General features: G+C 39.5%; 1 protein-coding gene across 1 annotated transcript; it reads left to right on the top strand.

Annotated features, from left to right (window-relative positions):
• The first annotated feature begins 2,358 nt into the window (after positions 1-2,358).
• KGD4 (alpha-ketoglutarate dehydrogenase subunit 4) lies at positions 2,359-9,486 on the top strand. The gene is made up of 4 exons (XM_081131485.1): positions 2,359-2,490; positions 7,306-7,369; positions 8,525-8,712; positions 9,220-9,486. The coding sequence occupies exons 1-4, from the start codon at positions 2,449-2,451 to the stop codon at positions 9,235-9,237; spliced, it is 312 nt and encodes a 103-aa protein (XP_080987611.1). The 5' UTR covers positions 2,359-2,448; the 3' UTR covers positions 9,238-9,486.
• Positions 9,487-13,025: the final 3,539 nt, after the last annotated feature.

Genomic DNA, 13,025 nt, shown 5'->3' with positions numbered 1-13,025 from the left:
GAACTGAAAAGTTCTATTGCTGCAAACAATAGTGGACAATGTCTGGAGCAATTCTGAAATATAGCTTGGCAATTGATAGAAGGTGCTCCTTCCTAGGGATAGGGAACATCTTCAGATTAGGCTCTAGTGCTCTGTGGAAGCAGTTCTTCATCCATGGTTTTTCATTCTGCCTGTTGGGAGCTTCTCCCTTACCATTACCTTGGCCATATCTAAAGAGGGCATTAGAGAGTATGCCTTTCTGAGCAGCTTTCTCATCTGGGAGCTGAAAGATATTTTTATATCCGTCTTTTAAAATCCAGGCTAGTGGTGCTTTTGTTAAAATATTTTTCACACAAACGTTGATGGTGGTAATGGTGGTTTTGGTTGGTGGTTTCATCAATATCAGAGCCAATAAACTATGGCTTACCAGCTGCCTATTTCTATAAATAAAGTTTTATTGAAACAAAACCACGCCCATACAATTACATACTATCTATGGCTGCTTTCCCTCCACAATAGCATAGAGTTGAATTGAACTGAGTAGCTCCAACAGAGATGATGAAGCTCTCCACCCCATTTTTCTTAGTCACTGACTTGAGAAACACTTGCCCTGTAGGAAGCTCTCTATTCTGATCTGTCTACAACTTTCTGTTCCTATCTACCTTTCATCTCTATATTCCTGTAAACTAGAAATTAGATATAACCACTTTATTTTTTATTTTTCATTGTTTCTGTTTGTTTTTTTGTTTTTCTCATTTTTAACTGCTTTATTTTTTTAATATGTTTTTATTGACTTTAGAGAGAGGAAGGGAGAGGGAAACATCAATCATGAGAGTCATTGATTAGGTGCCTCCTGCAGGCCCCCTACTGGGGATCAAGCCTGCATGCAACCCAGGCATGTGCCCCTACCAGGAATCAAACATGGACCTCCTGGTTCATAGAGTGATGCTCTACCACTGAGCCATGCTGGCTGGTCAACTGCTTTTTTTTAAAGTTTCTGTTACAGTTGACAGATCTATTTTATAAAACGTAGTTTCATATTCTTTTATCAAGAAAAGTTAAAAGTTGTACTGGGTACTTTATATTGTATTAATCACATCAGGAGGCTGTCATGCATGCTGAGTTCCACCTGACAAATCTACAGCGAGTGTCAGCAACAGGGTACATGGAACAAGATAGGAGTCAAAGGCCAGGTAAGATAGGGACTTTAAGAAGACACAATACAAGAAGTAGAATCAGATGGCATGTTCCAGGTCCATGAAAATAGCCAAATAATAGTATTGAGAATATAGACAAAAATTGGGGGCCCTGAGTGGGGTGAGTGAGCAAATGATCTGACGACAGAAGGCTAACTGAAATTGAGCAACAAGAAGAGAAGGCAGGATTTAGGGCCTCAGCTTCAGCTACTTTTATCATTATCCGAGAACTAATCCGAGAGAGGCCTGGATAAAAACTCTGTGAAGGAGTATGAATGCCAACATTTAGAAATAAGCTTTTTCAGAGAGAGAGGAAGGGAAAGAGAGAGAGAAACATCCATGAGAGAGAGAGACATCACGTGGTTGCCTCCTGCTGGAGCCTGCAACTGATGAGGTACGTGCCCTTGGCCAGAATCGAACACCAGAACCTTTCCGTCCCTGGCTGGACCCTCTCACCACTGAGCCAAAACAGCTAGAGCTGAAAGCTTTTTTAAAAATAGGTTTCTGGTCTCCACAGACATACTGAATTAGAAGAGCACACATTTGGGCTCAGTTACTTACATTTCTAAAAAGCTAGAAATAACTGACCTAGATCATCAAAACAAATTTGTCACTCTAAGTATAATAGCTTAAGGCTACATTACCCACAAAGTTATGTAGAATAGCCACAACATACTGTGTATTAAAAATTACAACAATGTAAACAATACTTATCATAGAATTTACTATCACTTTGGAGGATGATATAGATGGCTTATGTTTCAAAAAGAAAAACTTGAACTTTTGAGTTCTCCCAAATCTGAAGTAGGCAGCAGTTTAATGTCAAGACAAATAGTGGAAAAAACAATTCCAAATCAAGCCATGCCAATAAGGGCATGCGGGGGTTTTGTACAGACCAGTATCGACCACTCTCCCTTAGCTTGCCATTAACTCCCAAGTTTAAACAAAACTGTTGTATTACTTGTATTACTTATTAAAATTTTCAGTTTAAACTTGGACTATACTAAAATTAGAAACTGGCTTTCTGAAGAGGAAATGGCCCTAAGGAGCAAAATTAACCTAACCTTCGTCTGCAAAACCAAACAACGGGAAACACGTGGCTTCTAGGCGGGAAGAGGGGGCGGGTCAGGCAAAGAGCTAGTGCCATGGCGGAGGAGGATCCCCGCTCGCCCCGCCCCCTGACGTCACAGGAAAGGCCCGCCCCCCGCTGCCCGCAACTCCTATTATTGCTGCGCCTCTCTAGCGCCCCGGAAGCTGCCCCTTCTCAGGGGTCATGATGGGCAGCAAGATGGCGTCTGCTAGCAGGGTCGTTCAGGTAAAGAGCTTTGGCAGCCTTTCCGCACAGAGGGCGGTAGGGATGGTGCAGACCACGGCTAACGCGCTGGGGAGAAAAGGCGGTGGCGGAGACTGCGCGGCGCCCGCGGCCCTCAGCAGGGCCAGCGGCGCCGCCCGGGGGTGTGTGTGAGAATTAGACCTTGAGCCCCTTGGGTCGGGTAGTAAGCCGGTGACCGGAGCTGAGGGTTCGAGCCAGGCCGCGGGAATGTCGCATCTCGGCAGGTAGGCACAGAGCCGCTTTGGGGTCCCTGGACTGTCGTCCGCGAGGACCTCCTTAGCCTCCTGGGAGGCCGGGCGAGGCTGCCCGGCTGTAGCCTGGCCAATCGGCGTCTGGGATAGTCCGGATTTCCCGGATCAGCCAATCAGAGGGAGGCGGCGGAGGCGAGTGAAAGGCAGCGGGCCCTGCGCTGACCCGGTGTCCCTTCAAGGTCTTGGGAACGGCGCTAAATTGGCTGCGCCCTCGCTGGGGTTCGGGTCTCCCCCACCAATTCAGCTGTCTGGTTACAGGCCCGATGGGAGGGAATTAAAAGAGAGAGAAAAAAGATTAAGTTTAACTGTATGTATGTTTGAGTGTTGGTTTCCCAAGCCTTTGTCCTGAGTTTATCCACACGTTAGTTACTAACTCCCGGTAGCTTTTGTGTTTGCTTCTCCAGCTGTGGTCTCGAGCTTAAATAGGAGAGGCAGAACTGGATATGAAGGAACACAGCCTCCACCTTTGTGGTTGGTTTACACGATTTTTTTAAACTCTTCAAGTGTATTATGATTAACTTTGATATGAGAACTGCATTTCCGTTTGCACAAGTATATTTCTTAAACGACCTTTTCTTAAAATTGTGTCAGCCTACCCTAGCCGGTGTGGCCCAGTTGCATCAAAGGTTTCCCGTTCGATTGTTCGATTCCGTCAGGTCACATACCTGGGTTGCTGGATCATCTCCAGCCCGCCGTCTGGGAGGAACAACCGATCTCGATGTTTCTCACATCCATGTTTCTCTCTCTCTTTTCCCTTCTCTCTGAAATCAATAAGCATGTCCTCGGGTGAGGATTTTTTAAAAATTGTGTCACTCTGAAAGATAATCCTAGATCCCAGTCTTTGGTCCCACTGCAACAAATGATCTTCACTAGTTATTGAGCATTAACTTAAGATTCTGTGAGGATAAGGCGAACATCTGACAAAGAACTGTTGTTCATAGTATATAGCCCAATTTAAAAATGGGTTAGCCCAGCTGGGCTGGGCGTGGCTCAGCGGCTGAGCGTTGACCTAGGATCCAGGCGATCGGGTTCGATTCCCATTTAGGGCACATGCCCGGGCTGCAGGCTCGATCCCCAGTCGGGGGCGTGCAGGAGGCTGCGGATCAATGACTCTCATCATTGATGTTTCTATCTCTCTTTTTCCTTCTCCTTTCCTCTCTCTCAAATCAATAAAGATATATTTTTAAAAAAATAAAAATAAATGGGTTAAAAAAAAAAGATACTGCACAACAGAAGACATCCAAATGAGCGATAAGCCTGTGAAAAGTTGGTTAATATCATTACTTGCCAGGAAAATACAAATGAAAACCAGGAAGTACAACTACACCCACCTAATGATTAAAATGAAAAAGACGGACAATACCAATTGATGAGAATGTGAAGCACCAAAATGCTTATACATTGCTGGTAGGGGTATAAAATGGTACAGCCACTTTGGGAAACTGTTTTGTCCGTCTCTAATAGTTAAACATACCTACCCTTTGACCCAGTAATTCTACTCCTAGGTTTATACACAAGAGAAATGAGTGCATATACCTATATAAAAAACTCATAAAAGTGTTCATAGCCATGTTATCCATATTAACTCCCAAACCAAAAACAATCCAAATGTCCATTAGCAGGATAAAAAAAATTGTGGTAATTTGTTAAAATGGAATAGTACACAGTACTAATAAACTACTGATATATGCAAAAAAAAGATACTGTGAGGTATACAATAAGGAATGGTCTGTCTCCTAACAGCTGCAAAGACTGGTTCATATTCATAATACAAAGCAGTCTGTGCTAGCATGTAGTAATTACTTATTAGCAAAATTTATCAAGGACCACTGTTCCACGCCTACACTCAGCGCTGGGGACTGCAGTGCCAGCAAGACAGACGTGGTGCCTCCATAGAGCTTGGAATTTGGCTGTTGATCCATAACTTGAAGAAACGGTAGTATTTCAACAGACTCACTGGCATAAATTCATGGAAATTCACAAAGCATGGTGTCAACATTAAGCAGAGAGATTTGGCTGGACTGCAGGGTATTCAGAGGTAATTTTAAAAGAGTAAGTTACAGGTATTAATTAAATGCCCACTGAATGCCAAGCAGTATATATTTGATATGTTTGGGCTGAAGTAAGAGCAGGAAGCTGAGTTTGTCATTTAGGAAATCTTTTGGCTGCATGAGACAGATGAGACATTTAGGAAATCTTTTGGCTGCATGAGACAGGGGAAGATGGATGGATGGGTTAATTCAGGGGTTGAGATTTGCAGGTGAAAATAAGCCTCCAGCAGGGGGAGTTGAGAGTGCTGGTAAGAGAAGGCTGAATGAACTGTGTTTTAGGCTTATTTCTCCCTCATAGAGGTTATACCGTTTTGCATTCCTATAGCAACGAATGAGCACCTGCTTCCCTGCAGCTTTCCCGAGTCTTGCGTTACCCAACTTGTTCATTACAATCTAGTAAAACCTAATTGATGAAAATATTGCTGTGTAGTTTGAACCTCTCATTTCTCTTCCTATGTGTGAGGCTGGCCGTCCTTTCATACGGTTAAGAGCCACTTTCATTTATTAGCTGGGAGGACATACAAGTGCTGTATATAGTATGGCTTTTAACCTTTGGCCTGTTATAAAATTTTTTTAACTAGTTGGTTTTTTTAAGTTTGGATATGCTATATATTTTTTTTGAGTAAAAGGTCTTTTTCTTTTTAGTGTAGTCCAAATTATCAACTTCTTCCCCTTATAGGGAAAAGGGTGATAAAATAAGATTGACTATTACTGTTGAAGTTGTGTAATGTGTTTATCAGGGCTTATTATCCTACTCTCTCTACTTTTTTGTATTTTTTAAATTTTCTGTTAAAAAAGGGGAATCCCAATTAGTGTGAGAATTTAATCTGTAAGAGCATATTGCATTATAGTTTTAAGTGTACAAAAGCAATGTTGAAATGGATTCTTTCTCTCTGGTGTATGTATGTATGTATCCTTTATTCTTGTATTATTATTTAATTATTGTATTATTTATTTGTATTTCAACTGTAAACCTACTTTTGCACATTCCCTGTATTGTTAAGTGTGTGTATACATACTCACATGTGTATATACTTAGTCCTACCTTACAAATAGTCTAATCACTCATTTGGCAGATGTTTCTTGAGCATTTACTATGTTATGTACCAGGCACTGCTGCAAAAGTGCTTGATTCTCTGACTCTGCCTTTCCAGGAGCTTAGCTCTCCTGTAAAGCATTGGCTCATTTATCAGTCAGCTGCACAACATTCTTAAGATGTTCAGGATACCGTGGAAACTCAGAGGAGAAGTATTAGATTTTGGAATCGGGAAGTTGCTTTGAGAGGAGTGATATTTGAGCTGTTTTAAAAGATAAGCAGTCAGCCTGGCCGGGCATGGCTCAGTGGTTGAGCATCGACCTTGGATCCCCCTGATCACCATCAGGGCACATGCCCGGGTTGGGGGCTTTATCCCCAGTGGGGGGCATGCAGGAGGCCAATCAATGATAACTCTCTCATCATTGATGTTTCTATCTCTCTCTCTCTCTGAAATCAGTAACGATATATTTAAAAAAAAAGATAAGCAGTCAGTTGAAAGTGGAGGCATGGAGATGGGTGGGATTAGAGAGAGATTTCCTGGCAGAGGACATAAGCTCTAGGTTGAATGGGGATGAAAATGGCATGATGAATTAGGTCAATAAGAAGTACATATTTCTGTGGGTACAGGAAAAAGACTAAAAGGGCTATCAAATGTTTAAACCTATTTTATGTAGGTTTTGGGATTGTAGATTGTAGATAGTGTTTTCCTCTTTGTGCTTTTCTGCATTTTTTCCAAATTTTTTACGCAGAGCACAGGTTACTTTTGTAGTTAGAAAAACTATTTTTTTAATTACCTAATTTTCAATATGTTTTTTGACCTATTCTAAACTACTAGATATTAACAGAGTAGGAAAACAACACTCAATACAAGTCAGGAAGCTTCCAATTCTTATCAATCAGCAGGGTGATATATGTCATGCAACATAAAGTCGTGTCATCTTTTTCATAGGGTCGACTTTGAGGTCAGTTGGCATTACAGTAAAATGTCTTATGATGTATAAAGTACAAAGTTATGAATAGCAGATAAGATAAACAAGTTAATAATTCATAGACCAGCCTGGCCGGGCGTGGCTCAGCGGTTGAGCATCGACCTAGGATCCAGGAGATCGCGGTTTGATTCCCGGTCAGGGCACATGGCCAGGTTGCAGGATCGATCCCCAGCAGGGGGTGTGCAGGAGGCAGCCGATCAATGACTCTCATCATTGATGTTTCTGTCTCTTCTCTTCCTGCCTCTCTCTGAAATCAATAAAGACTTTAAAAACTAAAAGTAAAAAATAATTCATAGACCAGCCTTGGTTGGAGAAGAATAAAATAGTAAAATTTAAAATCGCTGTCAAATACTAAGTAATTTTATTGTAATGAAGGGGTATCTGTGTGGCTCAGATTTTCTTATATATCTTTATATAATGAGTTGATTTTAGTGTTTCATCTTTTTTTATGCATTTTATTTTTCCTTTAGGTAGTCAAGCCACATACTCCATTAATAAGATTCCCTGACAGGAGAGACAATCCCAAACCCAATGGTAAGTTGCACTTTAGATTATTTTTTGTTTAATTTTCATTTATTGATTTTTAGAGAAGGAAGGGGGAGGGAGATAGAGAGAAAAATATCAATTTGTTGTTCCACTTATTTATACATTCATAGGTTGATTCTTTTATGTGCCCTGACTGGGATTGAACCCTCGGCGTATCGGGACAGTGCTCTAACCAACTGAGTTACCCGGCCAAGACATAGATTTTTTTTAAAAAGGTGTACATGTATAGTTATACATGAATATCCTATTATAGGCCATATTTATTATTTTAAAATCAGGTAGATTCTGTAGCTTAGATGCATGCAAGTAGAAATTAACTTATTACCTCCATTTAAAAAAGTAATGTCTCAACAGATGTCTCTGAATTTTTAATGACTTCAAGTTTATTATGAAGGGGAATTTTTGTTCTACATTTCTTTCCTTCTATCCTTTAGAATAATCTCCCACACTTACATTTGCAGATATTGTGAGGAATAACCATTTCTGCATTACTCTCCCAGCTAACCTTTTCTTTCACTCACTTATTTATCTGTTCATTCAATCAGTAAATATTTCCTTGATTGCTGTAGACCTTAGCAATCATAAACTAACTGAAGATTCTGAACAAGTCCTGTTTTTCTCTGACCTCTCCATTTTACCAGAGCCTCTGTCCCTGTCTTTATTATAAGATATTTGATTCTTAATTCAGGGAGAGTTTTAACACATTTTATACAGATATTTTTAAGTTATTATAATTCTTGAAGAATTAAGATATGGGTGATAAACAAGTATAAAGGTATTGAGAAAATGAATTTCATCTATAGTTACCAAAGTTCTTATTCCCCATTGTAAGATATTACCTATCCACCATATGACAAAACTTAAGTAATGTAGGTTATCTATATTATATGGCTTGAACTCCACTACCTAGAAATTTCATTATTTTACAAACTTGTTCAATTTAGTAACTCACTTAACTAGCTCCTTGTTTTAAAACTTTATGAAATTATATATAGCTCTACCCAACTGTTACTCTCCAATACTTACCTCTCAGAATTACAATACTTATTTCAAGAATGACTAGATTATTCAATAATAGAGAATGCAAAATAGTATTTTAAGACACCTGCACAGTTTCTCTAATTACATTTTTTTAAATTTCAGTATCAGAAGTTTCGAGATCAGCAGGACTACCATCTCACTCTTCTTCAATTTCACAACATTCTAAGGGAAGTAAATCACCAGATTGGCTGATGTACCAGGGTCCACCAGACACTGCAGAAATAATAAAAACTTTACCTCAGAAATATAGAAGGAAACTTATGTCTCAGGAAGAAGCTGAATATATCCAAGTATGTTGTTGGTCTTTATCAATATATTATGTAAAACACCTTAACATTTTTGGCTTTTAGAATTTCATATGCTGATTTACATGCCTTTCCCATTGTCTTGTCATGGTGTGTCCATAGCTAAGAGACAGATGGTCTGATAGGCCAGGACTATGAGAAATAAACCATGTCCAAGCCCTCAGTTAATGTGCATGAAGGAATATATGTGTAGAAACCATCAGTATAACCACATGAAAAAAAAGCTCTTTAGGGTTCTCAATTTTTCAGAGTGTAAAGGGCTTCTGAGACTATGATATTTGAGGACCACTGATCTAGATCAACCTGAGTCCCTTCCAGATCTGAAATTATTTATAACATTTCTATGAGTGCCCAAAAGCAATGAGAAAACCCAAAATTGTTTTCAAAAGCTAAAGATCATTTGCTTAAAATAGTGTAAATTTGTATAGTAGCCATGAAAACATTTTTTCTGTAAACTTGACACCTAATCTTGTTTTATTTTTTCCTTTTCAGCGTGGAGGTCCAGAATAATCACTGACACTGTGGCTGCTGTTTGTTATCAAACAAAAGAATAGTCTTTACAATAAAGGACTTCCAAAATGACAGATGAGAAATTATACATTCAACAACTTTAATAAATATTCTGTGAAAAAAAAAAGAAAAAGAGAAAATTTAGATAGACACTTGTATCTCTTAATTTATGTATCTTGGTCAGCTCCACAAGCTTACCTAATTGTTTATATACTTTATACTTATTAAAGTACACATTTAAAAATGTTACTATTAATTTACTTTTGATTATCAAGTATTACCAGTGTTGAACTATTAAAAGCACACAATGTCTAGTAAACCACCATAGGTTTCCCATCATTTCACTTTTGTTTCTGTTTAGACATGAGCTTATCAGGCAGAATTGCTTTTTGGAAGTGATTTCCTGAAATTGAATGAGGATAAATGAAATAATGACTCCATTAGTTGGTCTTAATTCTCTTAACATTTTTTTCATTCACAAAGTTACTGGAGTATGACTGGCTTAACAAGCACATCCTACTCTAAATAAAAATATAGGCAAGGGAAATCCAGTGACTTTGTGGTATTAAGACTGGGGAGTTAACACTATTTGATTATTTGTAACCTATTTTCAGAAAAAAATATCAGTATAAAATCAGATCAAAATGAATATAGCATAGGTATAAATGTTTGGTTAGAAATTGCAATTTATTATGTTTTCAGGGGTGTTAAGAAAGTCTTTGGTTTACTTTACTGTTTTGATTGTAATAATGTATCCAAATCGTGGTAACCATTAACTTTCTCAAACTTAATGTCTGAAAGCTTCATAAAATCAACCTAAGTATTTACCTTGTTAAGGAAACTTATGAAACTTTAAAAGGGTCTTCCTGTGCCAAGGGTATATTATTATTGTGAAAGTGAAGCCTCACAAAGCTAAATAAATTCTCTTCCATAACTTTAATGATTTCTAGAATATGCTTTAAAGAAGTCATCCCTAATAGGAAAGGTAGCCTATAAGCAATAGATGAGTAGAGTTGTTGAGTATTGCCCAGTTGTTTATGGGTTAATCTTTAGTTTTTTGGGGTTTTTTTACTATTCCAAAGTTGATCTGCTTCTCTTGTAAATTCTGTGTTGTGGCCTAGTATAAATGTTGCCCAACTTGGATTTGAGGTAGAAGTCTAGTGCTAGCAATAAGCTGTCCTGGTGACTCAGAAAATACATGATTCATGTTTTTTTGGTATGGTTTTTAAATTTTATTTGGAAAATTTTCTTAAAAACTAGCACTATTCTTTTTTTTCCTTAGCTTTTGCATTTCAGTAAAAGGAAGCCCAGGGCTTTTTTTTGTTTTTTTTTGTTTTTTCCTCCTTTTAGTAACAGTGGGTTCAGGTAATAAAGAGTAGCATAAGTAAGACTGTGGGCCAGCAGTTAGAAACACTAATACTGGATATGTCTGGGGGTCACCTGTACTACAGCTGCTACCATAAAAGTCAGAATGAAAAAATATATCACTTTTACAGAATTTGTAAGTACAGGTAGGGCAAAAAGGCATGTCAGTGGAAATTGCTGTCATAGGATGAACTCCCAAGGAGGATGGTGTCATAAAAAGAATTCTGGGTTGGCCCTAACCGGTGTGCTCAGTGGTAATGTCAGCTTGTGCACCCAAAGTGTCACAGGTTCGATTCCTGGTCAAGGGCATACCTGGGTTGCAGGTTCAATTGCCAGCCCCAGTTGGGGCACATTCAGAAGGCAACCAATCCATGTGCTTCTCTCACATCAATGTGTTGTTTCCCCCACCTCCTCCCTCCCTCCCACTCTAAAAATCAACAGAAAAAAATATCCTTGGGTGAGGATTAACAACAACAAAAAGAATTCTGGGTTGGCTCAGAGTAAATAGCCTGTTTTAATTTACAGGTGCTTAAATATATGTAAGCATCAACAAATTGCTTAATTTGTCGAATTTTAGGTTTTCCTCTCCAGTACTGTCTATTTGTAACAAGTCACCCCAAAACTTAGTGGCTAAAAGCAATAATGATCACTTAATAGCTTGTTTTCTCTGGGTCAGGAATTCCTGAGCAAGTTGGCTGAGCAATTCTGCTCAGTCAGAGTTTCTCGTGAGGTTACAATCAGCTGCTGCCTGGGGCTGCACTTAACCTGAAGGCTTGACTGGGGCTGGACGATCTATCTCCAAGGTGGCTCACTAACATAGCTGGCAAGTTGATGCTGGCCGTTGACAGGACTCAGTTCCTCTCCACAAGGCTGCCTGAGTAAATTCATGACATGATGGCTGACTTCCTCCAGAGTGAGTCATCTAAGCGTACAAGATGGAAACAGTAATGCCTTCTACCATCTAGACTCAGATCTTAGACACACTTCTGCCATATTCTATTGTAAACATAACAGCTTGTTTCATTGTGGGAGGAAACTACACACTCCATTAATACCAGAAGGCAAGAATCATTAGGCCATCTTGGAAGATGGCTGCTACCAATGTGTGAAAGAGCCTTGTAAGCTGTAAAATGCTATACAGATGCTGAATGGTATTTTATATATACAGTGACCTAATGAACCCAGAATATCACCTAAACACCTTTGTTAACCTATTTAAAATATCCACATATAGGAATTTACTTGTCAGCAGCATGGCATAACGTAGTGATTATCAATTCATATACCATAGGACACTTGGGAACCTCAAGCCTCACAGGTATACCATCAAATTTAGCTCACTACTTAGCTTATTTTTACTATAAGTGAGGTTAGAGTGTTACAGTGATGTCTCAGAAGGAACTTTGGCCTAAGTCATGTGACACCATGGATCATTAGGTATGACGTGCCACAAGTAAGATTTAAGAATTAAGTGGTGCCCTGCGGAGGAGCTCAGTCATCATTGGATTTCGGGTCAGCGCACATGCCCAGGTTGCCGGCTTGATCCCCAGCAGGGGGCGAGCAGATGACAGCTGGTTTGATGTTTCTCTCTCTCCCTCTCCCTCCCTCCCTCTGAAATCAATAAAGACATACATAAAAAAAAGAACTAAGTGGTTAAGAAGGTGTGTTTTTTGCAATGTATGAGAATTTTGCCTATGAACGTATCAGAGCTCAGTAAAGACCCAAGTAGTGAAAAGAGCTGAGAGGTGACCAATAGTAGTTATGGTAATGGCTAACATAAATTGAGCACTGTCAGACACTTTTCTAAGGGTTTTTGAAGTATGAAATTATTTAAGCCTTGCAGCAACCCAATGAGTAGCTTCTATTACAGAGGAGGAAACTAGGGACAAAAAAGTTAAATAATTTGCCCAAGTCATAAATTCAGTGATTGAATACTTGGGTCAGTAGTCAATGCCGGCAGTCTAGAACCAGAGCAAGGACTCAACCCTGTACACTGTATTATCTTTACTAAACTTTGAGCCTTGGTATTCTGCCTTCTTCAACATGCCTCTGAAAATCAGGATTCTCAACTCTTAGAAACATCAAATGACCCAGGTTCAAAACTATAGAATTATGCTTTCCTTACTCGGCCCCCAACACATACACAGTCTCAGCATATCCTATTGGCTAGAAGCCACCTAACACAGCCATCTGGATTACTGCAATAATTCTTTATCCCGCCTTCTTGCTTCTCCTTGCCCCCCCCCCCCCCAAGTCTATAGCTTGGTCTCTCACAACAGCCAGAGTGAGCTTTTGTAAAACATGGTCAGGTCCTAGGATCCAGGCGATGAGGGCTCGATTCCCGGTCAGGGCACATGCCCGGGTTGTGGGCTCGATCCCCAGTTGGGGGTGTGCAGGAGGCAGCCGATCAATGACTCTCTCAT

The sequence above is a fragment of the Miniopterus schreibersii genome, assembly GCF_964146895.1.
Source record: "Miniopterus schreibersii genome assembly, chromosome: 3".
Taxonomy (NCBI): Eukaryota; Metazoa; Chordata; class Mammalia; order Chiroptera; family Miniopteridae; genus Miniopterus; species Miniopterus schreibersii.
Note: the sequence above shows the minus strand (reverse complement) of the source record. Positions and strands in the feature narration are given on the sequence as shown.

What these genes read in the sequence shown, in the direction of transcription:
- KGD4 (XM_081131485.1), top strand. Translation starts at nt 2,449, where the DNA reads ATGATGGGCAGCAAGATGGCGTCTGCTAGCAGGGTCGTTCAG. An exon ending in CTGCTAGCAGGGTCGTTCAG is followed by an intron (nt 2,491 to 7,305) that starts GTAAAGAGCTTT and finishes TTTTTCCTTTAG; the next exon opens with GTAGTCAAGCCACATACTCC. An exon ending in AGACAATCCCAAACCCAATG is followed by an intron (nt 7,370 to 8,524) that starts GTAAGTTGCACT and finishes TTTAAATTTCAG; the next exon opens with TATCAGAAGTTTCGAGATCA.